Source organism: Rhinolophus ferrumequinum, chromosome 25, assembly GCF_004115265.2.
Source record: "Rhinolophus ferrumequinum isolate MPI-CBG mRhiFer1 chromosome 25, mRhiFer1_v1.p, whole genome shotgun sequence".
NCBI classification, from domain to species: domain Eukaryota; kingdom Metazoa; phylum Chordata; class Mammalia; order Chiroptera; family Rhinolophidae; genus Rhinolophus; species Rhinolophus ferrumequinum.
The window spans coordinates 19,495,449-19,514,931 of NC_046308.1; the positions used below are offsets into that span (position 1 = coordinate 19,495,449).

At 53.6% G+C, this 19,483-nt stretch overlaps 1 protein-coding gene across 2 annotated transcripts in view; it reads right to left on the reverse strand.

Annotated features, from left to right (window-relative positions):
- The window catches only part of TBC1D10A (TBC1 domain family member 10A), a 29,832-nt gene continuing 10,349 nt past the window's right edge, over nucleotides 1-19,483 (reverse strand). The window contains exons 2-9 of one of the 2 annotated variants that reach the window (XM_033098354.1): nucleotides 11,950-12,049; nucleotides 7,913-8,020; nucleotides 3,588-3,694; nucleotides 2,811-2,925; nucleotides 2,659-2,724; nucleotides 1,663-1,852; nucleotides 1,416-1,570; nucleotides 1-845 (exon numbers count right to left, since the gene is read on the reverse strand). In XM_033098354.1, the coding sequence (XP_032954245.1) occupies nucleotides 369-845; nucleotides 1,416-1,570; nucleotides 1,663-1,852; nucleotides 2,659-2,724; nucleotides 2,811-2,925; nucleotides 3,588-3,694; nucleotides 7,913-8,020; nucleotides 11,950-12,049 (1,318 nt within the window). In that variant the 3' untranslated portion in view covers nucleotides 1-368. The remainder of the gene's footprint in view (nucleotides 846-1,415; nucleotides 1,571-1,662; nucleotides 1,853-2,658; nucleotides 2,725-2,810; nucleotides 2,926-3,587; nucleotides 3,695-7,912; nucleotides 8,021-11,949; nucleotides 12,050-19,483) is intronic. The other variant, XM_033098355.1, reaches the window with a different exon arrangement.

Sequence of the window (19,483 nt, forward strand, 5' to 3'; positions counted from 1 at the left end):
TCTCTACTCAAGCCTGTTTATTTCTGTACAAAACCATGTTTCTATTTACACAAAGAGCACCCCACCCTTTACCCCACCCTCTCCCCTCATGCCAGTGCCCTAGCCCTGGGGAGCAACCCCCCAGGAGGAGGGGCCTGAGTGAGGCCCTCACTTCTGCATGCCCCCGCAGGGCCGGCCCAAGCTCCATTCTGGAGATAATAAATAAGGAGGCTCAGGCAGAATCTGTGCTGGGCCCGCCAGACTCTACGCCCAGCGGCCAGGCAGCCGGGCCCCCCAAGCGCCCCCCCGAGGGTAGGCAGGCCCTGGAATGTCAGTCTGTGAACCATGTGTGTGTTGAGACCCCGCTCTGGAGGCCTGAGCTGCCGGGGTTACAAGTAGGTGTCCTCACTCTCCTGGGATGTCAGGCTCTCGTGGGAGTGGTGGTGGGCTGAATCCTGGGGAGCTGAGTCCTGGGGGCCTGGGTCCTGGTGGACTGGGTCCTTTGGGGGCAAATCCTGTGGGGGATGTGCATCCCCCGCAGCGGGCACCACCTTGGCTTGACTTGGGGTTGGAGTTTTGTCCAGCTGCCCACTCGCCTTCGCCTGCTTCTGCTGCTTCTTCTGGATCTCCTTGGGTGGCTTGGGTTTGCCTTTGGAGCCAGGGAGGGGGGCATCTGGGGGCAGGCGGATGGACGGTGAAGGTTGCAGGGTGGGCCGGGGGCCTGGCTCTGCCTCCAGGATGGCCTTAGCGCCATGCAGCCTGGGCGGGGAGCGGCACTGCAGCTCACCCCGGGTCTCCTGCCAGCGCCGCAGCTGGATGAGATGCTCACGCTCAATCTGGCGCTCTGTCACTGGCAGCTCTATCACCTGTGGGGGCGACGACAGACAGGTGGGCATAAGGAAGAACCTCCCCCTCTGCCTCCCAGCCAGGGCCGCTGCTCTGCCTCAGGCTCCCCCATCCTGTTACTAAAGGTTGAATGAAGGTCTGGTCCCTGAGGTGGTCGTCAGGCCAGAGTCGAGTACAGGTGAGCCAGGCCCTGAGACCCACTGCCTCAAGCTGCCCGTGCCGCATGGCTCCGCTTGCCTAACGGTGTGTTACCTAATTATAGCCCCTGAGAGACAAAAATCCACAAAAGAAAAAAGGGAAAATAAAGCCAAGGCCGTGGATGTGGTACCAGGGAGGAAGAGGGGGTGACTGGTTGCAGCTCCCTCTCATTCCCGAGTGGTTCAGAACAGGGAAGGCCCCACAGACCTAGGCCTCTCTACGCCCCCTTATTCACAGCGGGATGAGGTCCGCCCCCACCATCCTGGGCTGCTGTGCACTGGGCCTGGCACCAGCGACTCCCGCTCAGGGGCAGAGGGATACCAGGCTCCCCTGCAAAGGGCCCCCATGTCCCCGCCTCCCTCCGGGTGCTGAGGGGAAGGGGTGGGCCGCACCTCCTGGACCAGGAAAGCCTCCTGCATGATCTTGGGGCTGAGGCTCCGCAGCCGCTCGATAGTCTCGTACTGGCCCTGGCAGGCCTTGAGCTTCTCGGGGGAGCCCAGCGCGTGCTTCAGCAGCACCAACCCCACCCGGAAGATGATCTTGACTCCTGAATGGGGAAGGAGCGCAAGGGGGCCTTTAGGGAGTTGCTCCTGTGGGCTGGGCTTGGGGCAGGGGTGCTCCGCGAGCTCAGCCTGGTACCTTCGCAGAAGAACATGTCCCAGACGCGCAGCACGGAGCTCCAGGGCAGGGTACGGGTGAACGCGCACATGAACCACTCGGTCATGTAGAGCAGCGGGTCGATCTTCTGCCAGCTGAGGTGCTTGTGGGCCACGGGGGACACCTTCTGCAGCAGCGAGAAGAGGATCTCCCCATCCAGCTGGATCGCCTCCTGGGGGGACAGTGAGGCCATGACCATGGGCCAGCAGCAGCCAGGAGACGGACTATGCACGCCCTGGCCCCCAGCACCAGGCAGGCGGCCGGCCTTGTGCTGGGCGCTGGGATACAAGGATGAGCAGACAGCATGTCCTCCTCGTGAGCATGTAGTGAAAAGGGGCGGACAGACATGAGTCACAGGAGCAAAAAGACTGGGGATGGGGGTGGGGGGGAACTAAGTGCCCAGAACATGGCAAGAACAGGAACACTGGATGAGCACGTGCTGGAGATTCCACCTGTCAGGGTCCCTCCTCAGGTTGGTAGAGCGTGTAGGCCTTCAGCACACAGAACAGATCCTGCTGGCTGTGGAAAGGCCAAGCGTGGCAGGGATGACAGGTGCCTCTGTCACCTACTTCCCTCACCTGTGCCCCACTAGACCCTGACAGGTGGAAGCTCCCTGAGGGCAGAAAGAGGAGGGAAAGGAGGAGCTATCAGAGGAAGGAAGGGGACGACAGGGGCAGAGGTGTAAGCCTATGTCAAGGCCAGGGCAGGGAGGAACTGGGTGTTCTGGAGGAACGGAGATCTTCCGAATGGCCAGATGGCTGGAGGCTGAGATGGAGGCAAGAGCAGAACTGATGACGCTGGAGCCTGGGAAACCTGACCCTGGCAGGCGTGGGGACTTCAGCCTGAAAGCAACAGGAGGCTGGGAAGGTTTCCAGTGAGAGCAGGACTGCCTGTGGAGCGACAGGACTGGAGAGGCCGCAAACGGTTTCCAGCCTGGGGGAGGTCCCAGGCCGGGTCCGGGGCCCAGCAAGCACTCACCAGTTTCTCACTGTAGTAGCCGGGCAGGTACTTCTCACAGATCTGCACCAGGCACCAAAAGGCTTGCTGTGGGCGAGAGAGATGTAAGGTCTTGCTGCTGGGTGTTCCTCGCCCGCCCGTCCCCTTGCCCGCAGATGAGGGCCTGGTGGTACCTCAGCGGGCATGTGCATGAGCAGGACAGCAGCAATGGGTGCCTGGGCCTGGCAGTAGCCCTCCTCAGGTCGGTAGAGCGTGTAGGCCTTCAGCACACGGAACAGATCCTGCTGACTGTGGAGAGGCCAAGCGTGGCAGGGATGACAGGTGCCTCTGTCACCTACTTCCCTCACCTGTGCCCCACTAGACCAGACCTATCTCAGAATGTGTACTTCTCTGGAGAGGGAGCATGACCTGACTGCGGTCACCAAGGGGTCAGTCTCCCACTGCGGCACACGGATTCTCACGTGACCAGAAGATGGAGGCACCCCCCCCCCTTTGACAGGTGAGAGCAGAGCCTCAAAGAGAAAGCAGGGGGCAAGGCCAGGGCAGGATGCCAGATAGAGGGGAACGACGTGTTGGGGGCTGGAAGTACGGGCCCCTCACCCAGAAGCTGTGGTCGCAGGTATCTGTCCTGGTCCCCTGGCCCACCACATGTCTCCCTTCCTACATACCCTCTGCTGACCCAACACTCTAACCCTCTTTCTCTCCACCAAAACCTATTGCAAGAAGAGGGCAATACTCTGGGGAGTAAATGATGAAAGTTGCCCCAGAGGTAAGAAGAGACACTAAGAGGACCCATCAGACTCAAACCAAAGAAGGGAAACTCTAAAAGTGGAGTTTGGGGCCCACAGCTTCCGGGCCTCCTAGGTGCCCCCAAACTCATTTTACCTCCTCTCACTCCTGAGGGACAGGGCCTAAAGCCACCACCAGACTACCACACCCAGCCTGCTCACCCGTGGCCCCCCCGGGACACAAACATCTCGTGGAAAGGGAACTGTCGGTGCAGGTCGCGCTCAATCACATCCAGCCATTTGGGGTCCCCAGGAGACATGTCCAGCTCCTGGAAGCAAGGTCAAGGGCATATATTAGGCATGAAGGACGGCTAGGACGATACAAATGTCCCAGGTATTGGAGGAGGCCCCCACCCGGGCAACGCCCACCCAATCCCATTAGGGACTGTGTCTTCCTTTGGACAGGTCAGGAAACCTAGGTAAGGAAGCCTGGGCAGAGGCAAAAAGGCAAGGGCAGTGAAGGGCCCTGGAAACCCTGAGAGGTGATCCTGGCTCCAGGAAGACCCATGTGGGTAAGAATGTCCACCACAGCTGTAGCTGGAAGTCACTTCTAGGTATTTCATTCAGGACTCAAACACCTTGTGTCACATCCGTAAGATGGAAGGCTACCATCAAAACCATAGCTACCACCTGTTATGTAGCACTGCTCTGAGCCACCTGTGGGCCTTACTGACTCTTCTTCTCCACCCTAAAACACAGGTCCTATCATTACGCTGTTCACAGATGAGGTTCAGAGGAAAGTCATTTGCCCAAGGCCTCATTATTAGAAAATTGGTGGGATAGGGCCGGGAGACCACGTTGACTCAGGGTCGTCAATCCCAATTCCTCTGCGACCTGTTTCCCTGTGCAAGTGGAACCGCCTATTCAGGAAGGGGTGTGTGTGACACAGTGTGCGTGTGTGTGTATGTTCTACACACAGTGCTGTCTTGAAGGACATGATATTAGTCAAACCACTAACCTCAGAGCCATCTCTGAGCGCTGAGGTTTCAATAAAGTTTAACTCTTCTTTGAACTTCTGTGAACATTTTAAGCTTGAGTACCATTTATAAAAACAAAGTACAGTTGACCTTCGAACAGCACAGGTTTGAACTGCATAGGTCCACTTCCACGTGGAGTTTTAAAAATTTACTTTTAAATTATAATTGATACACAATATTATATTCATTTCAGGTATACAACATAGCGATTAGACATTTATATACCTCATGAACTGATCACCGGATAAGTCTAGTACCAATCTGACACCATATAGTTATTAAAACATTATTGACTATATTCCCTATGCTGTACTTTGCATCCTGGTGACTATTCCAATTTGTACTGCCTAATCCTTTCACCTTTTCACCCATCCGCCCAACCCCTCCCATTTGGCAATCATCAGTTTGTTCTCTTTGTTTATTTTGTTTGTTTATTTGTTTTGTTTTTTTTAGATTCCACATATAAGTGAAATCATATGGTATTTGTCTTTCTTTGTCCTACTTATTTCACTTAACACAATACTCTCTAGGTCCATCCACATTGTCACAAATGGCAAGACTTCACTCTTTTTATGGCTGAGTAATATTCTATTGTATATATGTACCACCTCCTCTTTATTCTTTTATCTATCGATGGATGCCTAGGTTGCTTCCAGATCTTGGCTACTGTAAATAATGCTTCAATGACCATCCAAGTGCATATATCTTTTCAAATCTGTGTTTTCAATATACGCAGATTTTTTAAATCTTCATATAAGTGGACACACATAGTTCAAACCTATGTTGTTCAAGGGTCAACTGTATTTTCAATCCAAAGCTAGGAATCCATGTATGCAGAGGACCGATTGACGTTATATGTGGATTTTTAACTGCATCGGGGGGTTGGCACCCCTAAGCCCTGTGTTGTTCAAGGCACAACTGTAATACACACAAAAAAATCATTTCTTGGATATCTGAAATGTTCTATATCTCAATTTGCATGTTGGTTACACGGATGTGTATTATTTTCATCACTCACTGAACTGCACACTTAAGATCTGTGCATTTTACTCTGTGTAAATTCGTATCTCAACTTTAAAAGAAGAAAGAAGAAAAATCAAAAAAAGGAAACCCAGAGCAGGGAAGCAGACTCAGTACACGTTGCCTGCAAGACGAGGGAGGCATCAGGGGAGGCCCCAGGAGGAAGGCTGAGACCTTGGCAAACACACCAAGTGGGCACAGGCCCAGGCTCGGCCCTGACCAGCAGGTGACGTCATACAAGCCCCTTTACCTCGATGGGGGGAATTCTAGCACTAAACTAAAGAACCTGGGTACCAGGTCACTTGACATGTGATAGCAAGTACTAAGAGAACGAGCTGATGGAGTGGTCAAGGCTGGAAGGTGGTGGGAGAGGCCGGGAGCTTCCAGAGAAGGCTCTGGAGCAGGCACACAGCTGAAGAAGTGGGTGTTCGACCTCTAGGGCCCTCCATGCCCTCAAGATGGGGGCCTGCGTGTATCCTATGCACCACCAAGTCAGGCCCAGGATGGGATCCTGTCTGAGTACAGTGCTTTTGTTGGAAAGGAGAGGAGGGTCCCACAAATTCTTCTGAGGGTTCCTATGAGGTAGGGACCTCAGGACCCAAAAAGTCAGTTCCTAGGATGTGCTTGCCTAGTACCTCAGCAGCCCAAGGTGCTCAACAGTGCATGAGTGGGTGAAAACAGAAACGATGTAGCTAAAAAGCCTATGGAGGGAAAGGGCATTGGGCGTGAAAGGCAGGCCTGCGCCGCTGCAGATGCTGCTGCTACCACAGCCTCCATGAGAGCCGGAAGACACCTCATGAGGTGACGCGAGAGAAGAAAAGCAGGTAACAAACAGATGGAAGGTCCTCCTCTGCCTTGCACAGGGAAAGAGGAAGGAATAGCAAGTAGAGGAGAAAACAGAGCCACCAGGGACTGCAGAACCTGCCCTGACAGCTGAAGTTGGGGTTGGCCACCTGGGTCTGCCTGGGAGTACAGGTATGTGATGCCACCAGCAGCCCCTTCACTGTACCTCTGCTTTGGGCTCATGTGCCCACAGCAGCCAGAAAGAGCTCATCTCTCTGCATTTCCTCTGTGTCACTCACAGGCAAAGTCATTCCAGCTGTGCTCACAAACCACTCTTCCAGCCCCCAGGACTGCCTCAGGGGCCTACCATTCTGCTTCACGGCATCCTGAAGGCCTTTCTTGGCAAATCTACCTCCTTCCACAAGCAACCGTGAAGGCCCCTTAGGGGTGGCCCATTCCTATCCAGACGCACCACTCCTCAACACACGCATAACGCACATACGGCTCCGTGCTCTGCTGCTCACGCAGGCTGCACTCACACCTGCTGACAGAAGGCTGGCCAGGCCACCCGCGCTCTCAGCTCTCTGCTGTGCTCTGGCAGCTGGAGGTAAGCTACGGACTTAGGTGGGGCTCTCGCCCCTGAGCCTCCCCCTCCGCCCAGGATGCGGTCCCCTGAAATGGAAGAGATATAGCCACTGGGAGCAAGACTCGAACTGAGAGGCCGCTTGGGTGGGGCCTGGTATTGGTGTCCAGTGCAACTGCCCTAATTCAGAGCTTCCCCAGCCAGACACGCCACCAGGCAGCCTCCCTGACCTCCAATGCCAAGGGCTACCAGCAAACAGCTTTCCCCCGCTCCAGGTCAACAGCAGAAACTTTAGGCTGCCGTGCCTCACCCACCCTTCTCTAGGAATGGGTTTGAAGGGACAGGAGTGTTCAGTGAAGGTGAAATACGTCAACAAAGAGCTGGTGGCTTGCAGCTCTCTCACTGTCTTCCTGTCCCCAGTCCCAAGAGCCTGTGGGAAACCCTAATGCCTGGGGCCAGGCCAGGCAGGTTAAGCCAGGGCAACCCCAGGGACGCCAACTGCCTCCCACAGTTCCCTAAGGGAGCAGGCTGGACGAGCTGCCCAGCCCAGGCGGGCCCCAAGAAGCCCCAAGAATGGAGGAGTGTTCTTACCCTGGCAGCCAGGGGGCAGGGGACAGCAGGTAGAGGTGAGGAGGGAAAAGCATGGGTGCGGAGGGCACCCTCTCTGACCACTAACTGGCTTCTGACACCGAAGGATATTAGTTTGTCTCTGCCACTCCTGGCGCTGACAACCTACAAGCAACACAGGTGAACCACGTCTGGCCAGACTTGAATGAGGCAGGAGAAAGAGTAGAGAATAGAAGCCAGGAAGTGTTGAGGGTTCTGTGGCTCTACTGGGCAGGCCCCCAAATGTCCTGAGCACAAGGCCCAAGGCAGTCAGGGAAGTGATCTGAGTGTCCCCTTCTGATGCACAAGAGCTGGGAGGTGGCCCACTGAGCCTAAGCAAGCAGACCTGAGTGGTTGTGAAGAGAAAGCTGGAATGGGCAGTGGGGTACATTACTTGATGCGGGGCTCTGTCCACTGCTCATCCTGCTGAGTCCAGCTGAGTACATGGAGGGCCACTGCCATGGGGAGGATGCTAAGAGATGTGGGAGGAAGGACAGGGTGAAGGCTGGGCAACTCACGTCAAACTTTCCAGGGTTCTGCTGTAGCTTCACCTTGCCTCCTGACAGGTACTGCCAAGCACGACCCCGCAGAGAAGGTGGGATGCCCTTCTGGCACCGCAGACGGATCTGAAAGTCACAAGGGAGGCTATGCCAATGCGTCCACCTGGGCGACTCCCCCAGGGGCTGCATGCCAGCCCAGTGCCTCTGCCGATGCTGGGTAGGCCTTCGGCGAGCACATCAGCAAGAGCGGAAAGGGGGAGAAAAGAGGATTTCCCTACTGTTGCTACCAAGGCAGATCCAATGACTGGGGCTTGTGCGACTGCTGTTTATGGTGCTGCCACCAGGTGATGGCAGAGTCCCTGCTCCAGGGACAACACAGGTATTCCCGAGGTCTACCACAGAATTCTGAATCCCTAACACCACTTTCTGAATCAAAATGGAAGCACACAAGTTGGAGGAGCCTCATGAGATGTCACAAGGAAGGCATGTGCAGTGAGGGGCACAGCTACAGCCACAGGGAGGGCAGCTCATGAAATACCTGAGAATGTGGCTGGGGCACCTTCGTGGGGGTGTTGGTTTAAGGACTGTTGGTGGCAGGACAGAGGCAGCCTAAAGAGGGCTCTCAGCACAACTCAGAAGAGGGGGGCTGATCAGAATGGCTCCCTCTTTGTTTTGGTTAAGAATCCCCTCTTCTGCTCTCCCGACCCTGAACTCCCACGATCTCCGCTGCAAGGAGGGGCAGCTGGCCTGGGCGCTAAAGTGGCCCAGGTCTGCCCACCACTCAAGGGGTGGGAGAGGTGAGGAAGGACGTGTTCTGGGGCAGCTCACGACCCAGAGCTAGTACTCAATTCATACGCCAGCTATTTTTATCAAAAACAGGCTTCCACTGCCAAAACCCAGTCTGAAAACTTGTCACGTCTCTTACACATGGGAAAACTGAGGCAAAGAGTAGGGAACATATTAAGGTCACAACATCAGAGGTGACCACACTGTAGAGGACCCCGCTACCTCCATACAGGCTGGAGGGACACAGCCCCATGCACTTTTCACTTCCCTGGCCTCATGGAGCTGGGCGGGGAGGCAAGCTCCCCTGTGTTGGGGGCTGAGTGAGGCTTTGAGGCAGCTGCCCTGATCGTCCTGCCATGACTTCAAGGCCAAATGTCAAGAAAGGTAAGAGCAAAGGTAGAGAGGCCCTCCTCCAGAATGGGGGTGGGGGACTGACATTCCCCTCAACCCCTGCACTAAGCAGCCGTGTCTGGGATAAAGGAGTTGGGAGCTCAGGGCAGGGGAAGAGCGCCTAGATCTGGGTTTGAGTCCAGCACTGACCTTGAGCCAATCACTTCTCATTACTAGTAAGATCAGAATGATAATACCTAGGATTCTACTAGAATGGGGAAAAAACCATGCCTAGCAGAATGTCTTCAATAAACGATGGTTTCCTCTCTACCCCTCCGTCCCAGGAGGGTGCTGACACAGCTGCCCCAGGGCTTTGAGCTATCACCTAACTTCCCCTTACCTGGAAACCCCCTCAAACAGTACCATTAAAAACTCTCAAAGGAGGGAACACAGAAGGCCAGGCCTTCCTGATGACTAGTGCAAACAAGAGAAAACTTTCCAAGGGTCAGAGTGTCAAGAACCAGGAAGGAGACAGGCTGAAGGCAGTGGGGGAAGAGCCGAATGGCTGGTCACAGGAGCCAAACTTAAGCTCTGGGACTGCCAGCAAAGTGGGGAGAAAAAGGGAGCGGAAGGGAACTGCCCCAGGCTCTGGGAAGAGTTTCCAGCCGCTGTGGGACAAGGGTCTCTACTTAAGGCAGACACTTGGTTTGGGCAGGTTTTGACCAAGAGAAGCAGTGAGGCCCAGAGTCACAGGCCCTTCAGGCTCCGCCCAGGGCCTAGCTCAGCAGAGCCAGCCTCTGCCTCATCACAGCCCCGGTCCTGCTTGGCCTGCCTCGGGGGAGCCCAGGAACACCTTCCATCCACAAGGTTCTCCCTCAGTCCCAGGGCTGGGGAGTGAGATGCAGTTCAGCTAGCTTTGCCCACTCTGGCGTCTGGAATCCTCCTCAGCACAGAGGTGCTAAAAAAGGCAACTCCACCTGCCTGCTTTAGGCGGGAGGCAGTGGTGGGGGTCAGTAGGATAAAGCAAAAGTAAGTGCTCAGGCAAACAGAAAGCACAAAGGGTTATCATTCTCTGAAGCAATGCGTGAGAAAGCAGGTCTCTGTGACTGGTGAGTGAGGCCCCACCCTGCCTGCTGAACTCTGGGAGGGACGCAGCCTGAGCAGAGCCCTCTGGGGGAAGACAGTGTTCCAGCCACAGGGTTCGGTACCCCTCCTGGGGACTCAGGATGAGTCTAGGAGAAGTGTTGGATCTGGACACACTTCCTGAAACAGGTATTGTCCTTCCTGTGCCATGACTTCCTTACCACGGGGCGAGCCCAAGCCTGTGCAGCCAGGCAGGAAATGCTCCCAGGGCCAGTGTGGCCACAGCTGAGGTTGCAGAGGAGAGCAGAGGGCTAGGGCGTCTGAGTAGGGTGGGGTGCAGCCTCCTGTGGTGGCCCCTGTTGGGCTGGGGTAGCCCTCAGCTTCTAACCACAGCACCAAGGAAGCAAAGGGGAAGAGGAAGTGGTGCTGGCTGCTCTGCTGACAGGAGCTTCCCAAAGATCCCCTCTGGAATCCCCATTTGCTAGGGAGCCTGCGGCAAGGCCAGAGCCAGGAGTCACCACAACAGACAGTGGAGAAGGAGCTGCAGCTCAGGGTAAGAGCCTGAAGGGTAAGTAGGTAGGAAAACAGACCCCGGAGTCAGACAGGAGGCACTTGAGGAAGAGCTACCTTAAAAAAAAAAAGAAAAAAAGAAAGAAAGAAGAGAAACAGTGGAAGACTTTCTAATAAGCAAAAAATGATTGCCCTCCAGCCCACACGGAACAGCGAGAAAGAGCCCAGGCAAGGTGCACCCCTCTTCCCATGGGCACCGGGCTGTATAGTCACCATCTCGTGGGAGCCTTATAACAGGATCGTCAGTCCCACTTGACCAGGGAAACTGAGACTGTAAGGGTGAACTCACTCACCCACAGTCACACAGCGAGCCACGGGCACGAGGAGAGGAAGGCGGGGGCTAGGCCCAGGCCCATACCTGACCTTTGATCTTGACCTTTCTGCTAGGCTCTGCAGCTGGCTGTGCCAGCGGGGACCACACCAGCGTGTTAGCTGATGACAGCGAGCCAGCAGGTTTGCTTTCTGCATTGGGAACTTGTGCAGAGAGATCCCAGCTGCGAGGGCCTGGGCCAGCCTCCACGAGGCCAGGGGGTAATGAGACCGTGCCAAGGTGGACAAGGGCATCCACACACACACGAGTGGGGGGCAAGAACATTCCTCCGGACAATAGGGTTGGTGCCTAATGATAGTCCAAGCAGCAAGGCCCACCGGGTGTTTTCATTGTTATGACTATTAAACTGTGAGGTTACTTTTATTTCTTTTTGCTTTTGGCCAAGAGGCAAGAGGAAACTCATCAAATTAATCTAGAAGGTGAAGAAGTCCCCTTACTATAGTGGTGAAGAGTATGGGCACTAAAATTAGACACCTGGATTCAAATTTTGATTGGGCAGGTCGTCTGTGAAGTGGGGATACTACCACTGCCAACCTCACTGGGGGACTCGAAGGATTATCCAAGTCCAGTGCCCAGCACACGACATGGCAAATGTTCAAGACATGTCAGCTATTATGAGAATTATAAAGTCCTCCCTGGGAGGCGATAAGCAGCAACAAGGACTTCTCCGAGGACGGGGGAGGGAAGCTGCCCAGGAGGGCTTTCGGCTCAGAGCAGCTTTGAAGTTTGACTCCAGGACAAAGTTTGCACGAGTCTGGAGTCATTGGAAAGGAGCAGGTGAAAGCTGGCCCTGCCCTCCGAACAGCTTCTGTGCCCACTTCAGAGCTGGTGGGGCACACCTACGGCATCTGGCAGCTGGAGAAAGCCCTGCTCCTCCAAGCTGAGGTACTTCCTCCCTCTTCCTCTTCCTCCCAGTGACCAACGCCCAGCCCAGGCCTAAGGTCAGGCCCCTCACCTTCTTGTGCTTTTTGGCCATCCACTTGTCCCAGTTGTTGAGCATGTCCAGCCACTTGGACTCCCTCTGCCTCAGCACCTCCAGCGGGACTTCCTCTAGCCTGTGGAGCAGAAGGCAGGGCCCGTCACAGGTGCCAAGAGAAGCAAAGGCCCTGGCTTAGGCCTCAGTCACCCATCTGGTCAGACCTCCTTTCTTCCCCCTGCCCTCCATCGCCTGCCGTTCCCTTTGGGGCTGTTTAACTCGTGAACACCCTACCACAGACGAGAGGAAGCCCTGGCCCTCCTTGAAAGGCACAGGACAGAGGAACAACCAGGTTCCAGGGCTCACTCCCTCGCTCAATGTGTCAAGGGGCTAAACGTCACCATGCCTCTCTGGGGCAGAGGCCCGAGTGCCTGCATCTGGGCGCCAAAGCAAAGCATTCCTGTCCTGGGTCTGTCTTGAGAAATAAACCTCTTCAGAGGGCCTACGTGCAAGGTGCATTGTTGGACGAGAAAACTAGTCAAACAAGTACAGAAATAACATGCTCACCTCTTCACTCCAGCAAAACTAGTTACTCATAGTTTCCCCAATTACCCCCTGGCCCTTTCCCACCTTTCAAACTGTGCTCATGCCAGACCCTTTGCCGGAATGCTCTCCAAATTTTCTCCACCTGTCAAAATCCCACACACACATCAAAGCCCCATCAAACACCACTCGTTACGGGTAGTAACCGAGCAGCTATCCCAGCGGGGTCAGCATTGGGCCAGGGCCAGGGCCTCCGGGCAGGCTGTGGGGAAGCACGCCTGTGACTGAACCAAGTCCTGGCCCTGAGGCGTTAACGTTCTACCAGCCCCGAACGCCCACTAGAGCTGGTGGGGCAAACAACTCAGAAGGGAGACCCACCCCAGGCAGGCCCTGCGGCAGGCGGGGGGAGCATCCCCGGTTCTACCAGAGGGCACGCCAGTGAGTGGGCTTCCTCTAAGGAGTGAGTCCCCAGGAATTCATGAGTTCATCTAACTCTGACGGGAAAGAGAACGAGGAGACTAGCATTTGTCGGCTGGGTATTTACATACGCTTTCCTATTTAGCCTACAGAGCAAAACTGGTAAAACAGCAACAAAATGCATGTGTGTACCTCTCTCCACACACTCTCTCTAAAACATTATTTTGAAAGTAGTGGATTATGGATCTTTTAAATTTCTTTTTTTGTACTTCTTTTGTTTTGTTTTCCGTTTTAAAAAGTGTTCGATGGTACTAAGAGGTAGGCTATCCAGAGAGGGTATCTTATTCAAACAGCAAATCAGTGGAAAAAGCCAGACTCAAATCCATGTCCGCTCCGAGCCAAGAGCCGCACTCAGTCCGGCCTGACCTCCCAGAGAGGAGCACGGGGTCAAAGGCACTGCGGCGGCTGGGAGGAGGCGCTCAGGAACAGGACACGGTGGGCCGAGGGCTTGGCCCAGGCCTCAGTTCTGATTCTCTCTGTGCCGGAAGGAAACGCTCTGCTGTGACTTTTACTGGTTGGAAGAGCAGAGGGAGGGGCCCTGGCAGAGTGGAGGCCTCTGTGAGGCCTCAGAGACACAAAAGGGCAGGTCCTCTTCTGTGCAATTCATCTGGAGAACTGCACAAGCCTGAAAGCAGCCTCAGAGCTGAACAGCTGAGGGAAGACAGCCTGGGGCCAACCTGGTCCCCTGCACACACCCACACTAGTCTTGAACTTCTGACCCTCTCACCACCTAGAGGCCTAACCACGGACTGGGGACACTCCCTGTCCCTCTGTGAAAGGAGAAAAGCAGAGACCACACCGTTAGATCAGGTAATTTACAAAAGGACATGTATCTCCAGGCAACCCCCAAACACCCGGGGAATGGAAACCCAAGAACCAGGAATCACAGGCCATGCTGCTTTCCACCACCTACAAAGCACTTGATGATACACGTTAGGGGATGAGGCTTCTTGTGAACTAAATGAAAGGGAGTTCCCACACTGAGTCAACAGGAAGTTCTGGCAGCTATGGATGTGGATCATATCTGATCCAATCCCCCCACTGAGCAGGTGAGAAAACTAAGGCTCACAGAGGGCAAGGCTTTTGCCTGCGTTTCCAAAGAATTCCCTTTTTATTAAATAAAGAATTCCCTGGTTATTAATGTGCCCATTTGACACCTCCACCCTCAGGTCTTGTCTTTGCTGATAAGATCTGATTGCAGGGCCTCAGAGACAGCCATTCTCCCAAAGGCAGATACACAGGGAAACACATTCAAGTTTAGTGGGTTTTTCTTTCTTTCTTTCTTTCTTTTTTTAAACTGATGCCAGATAACAGCTTTGGCAGTTTCAAAGTCCCAACATCAAACCTCAAACCGGAATTTCAGTTGGGTACAAAACAAACGACCATATTTCCTGGGTTCTAAGACACTACTGATTTTAAGTTACACCATCGATTTGGCAAGATCTTCTCAGAAACATACAAAAAATCCACCACTACTTTAAATGTACATGTCAACTGAAAGATTCTGTTTTGATTTTTAAAGCCTTCAACTAGGAACATTTTGAGGAAATAAGGTCATTTGAATGGCTTCTCCCTCCAACAGCAGTGGAGTTTCACCCACCTAGAGGTGGTGGAAGGAAGACACGGAGGTCTGGCTGTACCAGAACTGAGCCAATCACATGCTCTCGGGTAGACTTTTCTTTACGCACAGGATGCGCTCCTGAAGAGTTGTAGGTTATCCATTTTGCAAAACTCAGAAGGTTCACATCTCCTTCAGGCTAGTCAGTCAGGACCTCAGAAGGCATCTGATCAGACTGCTATCTGATATAGGAATCCCTTCTACAACAGGTAAGTCCCTTTCCCTCTCTCAGCCTCAGTTTCCCTATAGGATTGGATGGCCTGCATTGTGAATTGACCCTCAAAGAACGCCCAGAAAGGAGTCGTGAGATGAAGCTGAGGTCGGGTGTCTCTGCAAACAGCATGATGGTGTAGAGGTCCTGACAGTGGAAGGAGAGTACCAGCCAGTTTCTAGTGACAAGGAAGGTGACAAAAAAGGCCAGTTTCAGGAACCGAATGGCCCATGGGGGATGTTTCAGGTCTGAAGGCTTCACTCACCCTTCACAAAACCCCTCTCTCCTTAAGGTGGCCTGAGGGAGTCTCTGTAACCAAAAGAACCTAAGGAGAATAGTCTCCAGGGAACGGGCCTCATTATCTCCAGAGGAAGCCGCCCTATTGTTAAAATTTCTTACAGTTAAAAAACTTTCTTCCCCATGTAATGCCAAAATTTTCCTGGTAACTTCTTACACCCCCTAGTAAGGCTGCACAATTCTCAGCCAGACCAGCCTCATACCAGGCACCCACATGCTTATTTACCCCTTGTCAACCCACCCATCCTCGCTGGATTGCCCCTTCTTCTCTCCTCTCCAGTCAGAGTGACCCTTTCAGGGCCCAATATAACAATCAAACCCACAACTTCAACAATAACAGCAGCAATAGTAGTTACCATTGGTATATCTTTTACTATCTATTTCTTTCTAAATGCTTATATATATTATCTCATGTACATTTTATAACTCTACCACAATATCATATCATTCTCTCTATTGTATAGAAGTAGAATGTAAGACTTAGGGTAAGTGTCTCATTCAAGGCCATGGAGACGGCAGTAAGTGACAGAGCTGGGACTCAAACCCAGGCCTGCCTGACTCCACAGCCCACGCTCCAGACCCTGAGAGTACAGCCCGCGGCCCCTACAGGTCACGCCCTCAGCCGCTACACCTGCCCAGATCTCATTAACTGGCTTCAAACCTGAAGACCTTCATCCTGACTTAGAACACCATTTCTCAAAGTTTTTAAGAGACCCACAGGAAGAAAATACCTTATACTGAGATTTTACACACGCACACACACGTGCGCACGCACACACTTAACCAAAACATATTTTATAAAATAATTTACTCTTACATGTATTCATGCACTTGGATCTTTTCAGTTCAATTATATATTACTCTATTCTATTTCTTCTTCTTTTTTTTTAATGCTGGGCACAATCCCCTAAAATTGATTTTAGCACTAATTCATGAATGGATCAAAGCATGAAGTCTGAAATCGAATACTCGTTGCAACTTGCTCATATTGCTCAGCACTGCCCCTCCCTAACTGGATTGGGTCTTGAACTTCTGTAACACCCACTGTGTGGGTTACCATGCACCCTACAGATGTTCAACAGGTGCCTGCCTGGTTTTTGCCATGACATTACTTTCATCTGCATTGCATCGTGGGGTATAAGGCACTATCTATAGCAATTTTATTTGTGCCCCTAATAGCCTAGTAAGGTGAATCCCTCAGCGATGAATTGCTATTTCCATTTGGCCCATGAGAAATTTGACCCAATTTGAGAGGTTGTATGACTTGGGCAAAGTCGCAAAGCAAATAAATGGCAGACAGGGCTTCCCCTCTGCTCCAGTGACTCATGTGCTGCTTCTGGCTCCCCTGGGAAGGCTGTGGGGAAATCAGGCTGTTCTAAGATGATGCCATCAGGCTCTATCTCTGGCTCCAAGCCCCTAGAGACTGTCTAGCCGCCTCCTCCTCCAGTCTTCTGACTGACTCAATGAGTGACCTGCCCATACCTAGCAATGCTCAGTGAGACCCATACGCTGAACAAGCACAGCTGGCAAGCACAACCTGAGTTAGAGACAGCAAGCCTGGGAAATGTGCCATTTGCCAGGCGCCCCCTCCTGAGGGAGACAAAGGTGGGCAGCCAGGGAGCCCCTGATCCCAGATTTTGCCGGGCTCTCGGGCTGAGCTAGGCTTAGCTGTGCTGTGTCACGCCACGGCCCAAAGCAGCAGTGACATGCCACTGACTCCAAGCTGTGTAGGCGCCCAGTTTCCTAGTCTTCTCTCCAGACCCAGGGGCTGGGGGCTGCCAAGAGCTCAAAGGGACAAGACTGTTTCCCAAGGCTTCTGAGACGGCAGGTTGGGGCTCTTGCTCTCCTTGTCCTTCCAGCTGTCTGCTTTCTGCTCAACACACCTCAGTCAGGTAAGGTCCCGTGCCCACGACATGATGGTGGAAGGTAAACCTCAGCCCCAAGGAACCAGATAAGACCCTCTTCCAAGCTTCATGCTCCAAACCAGCCCAAAGGAAAAGAAACAGCCCTAGTAGAAAGCCCAATGTCACAAACCACAGGATTGAACCTTCTCATCTCACCCACTGCGGAGGCCAGGTGAGGTGTGGGGGACAGTGCCCCACTCTCTTAGCCTCCAGTTCCCCACCTGTAATATGGAGGCAATGCCACCTCCTCAGAGGGCAGCGGTAAAGATCACACGAGGCAATACATTTCCAGCACTGTCCGCGTACCAGCTCTGCCACACACTGCATAGGCACACAATTTCCCAAGGTAGCAGCTTTTACTATCTCCATTTAATAGACAAGAAAACTAAAGCTCAGCATGGTTGAGTAATCTGCTCCAGGCTCCACAGCCTGGAATGGAAACTGCCACTTGAGCACCAGATTATCCAATAAGGGCAATTGACCCACGTGTGCCACCACCTCAGCACCTGTCGCATTCCCTTCCCTCTTCTTCACCACCCAGTAGAGAACCACTTCCCTCTGTGCTGAGAAGAGCAGGAGCGAGCAACATGAAGATGTGGAAAATTGGGAAGTGGATGTGCAGAGAGAACACGGCCAATCACAGATCCAGGGACAGCAGAGTGGGGGAGCTCCCCTCTCCCGCCCTGTGCTAGAAAAAGAAGTGAGGATAAACAAAAAGCTGAGCTACTTTGCACACTGGGTAACAGCTTCTGGAGTTCATTAACCTAAGAGGTGGTAATGACTGAAAGTATAAATAGCTCTTATGCCAGCTCCGTAATAACTGATGCTAGGACACTGGAATGCAAGAGGGGATGGGCTGGTGGTGAGCACACGGCCACCGGTCAGGGCTGGGAGGCCTGTGACATCACCAGTGAGTCCCCCCCCCCCCCGCCCCCAGCCAGGGAGGCCGGCAGCCCAGAGGGTAACTGATCTGCCCGAGGCCACAATGTGAGCCGGGATGGAAAAGGAAGCGGCTCTGCAGCAGCCTGGCGCTCCCTCCTGCGGCTGGCAGCCCCTGGCAGGAGGTAGGGCAGTGTCCAGGCTCCCTGGGGGTGAGACATCTGCTGGCTTCGCTCTCCCCAACTCCCAGTGCCAGCTAGTTCTGGGCCGGCCTCCCTTCCCATAAGGAGTTCCCTGGCTTTGCTCCTTCCAGCCCTGGGTCAGTCAACAATGGTAAACAGGTTCTCTCCACCCTTCACTGGCCCCGGTACCCTGGCCTCTGCCCAGCTCTCCACTCTGCTCAGCTCCACCCCGGAGATTCAAATGGAAGAAATGGTTCCTTTCGGCACCAGCTATGCTGGCTCCAAAAAGCAAGGAATGCCCCTTCCCCACATCTGGGGAGAGGCACCAACCACAGCAGAAGCCCCCAGGACAACTCTCCCGACTACTGCAGAAAGGTATGGAGACTATTCTCAACCAAAGATATCCCTTCCCCAAGCCCCCACCCCTACCAGAAAGAGTAATGCTTGCAATGACCCCACCGGCAACTGGGTCCTCAGCTCAGAATCTCACTGTGGGCACTCACGGTCACCCTGACTTGTGCATGGCCCCCTCACGCATCCTGACCACACTGCTGGATCTTATTGATAGATCTTATCACATTAGTCTTGACTCACTGCTTACATAAGGTCCCTCTTCTGCCCAGACTCCTTCAAGGCTCCCTACCGCCCTCCTTGTCCAACAGAAACCGCAGGCCCTCCGATTCCCTCTAAACGTCCCTCTTTTTCCCTCAGCCCTATCTCCAGGGGGCCCTCTTGCTCAGCTGCCCTCCCTCACCCCTAACCCCCCTCGCCTTCCGAGGCCTCATTCAGAACTCCCTCTCAGCTTGACAAAGCCTTTCCTAACTACTCCAGGGACAGAACACAATCAACACCTCATTGTATTCCGTACACATCTCTCTAGAGCCTGTGTTCCAGGCCCTGCGTCTACAAAAATGAAAACATACAGTCCCTGCCCTTGAGGAGGTCGATCTGGCAGAGGAGACAGTTGGATGAGTAAATACCCAGCATACACAGAAGTGCCATCACAGAAGCATGGAGAAGGCACTAGCAGACTGCAGGAAGCCCCCAGGGTGGGGGCAGGGGTGTTGAAGGAAAGTTTTAAAGGGGAGCTGACTTTTGAAATGGTCCTTAAGAGTGACAGGAAGTGGCCAGGGTGAGAAAGGAGAAAGGGCACAGCAGGCGGAAGACCCAGTCTGAGCAAGCACAAGTTACTAGAAAAGGGCCTGGCTTGTTTGGGGAATGCGACCCGTCCAGTGGAGCGGGTAAAGCTTCTCCATCTGACTGTCCACTCTGCCGAGGCAGCATTCTACAAAGTCAGAGGCTCTGCCGGGCTCATTCTCTGCGGTGTGTCCTGGCCTAGAACAGAACCTGGAACCTAGCTGGTGCTCAATAAATGTGTGTTGACTTGATCCATTAGCTTTGTGACCTCAGGTACTCTGAGTTTCAGTCTTCCCCTGAGGGGGATGGGAATACTGGCCTGGAC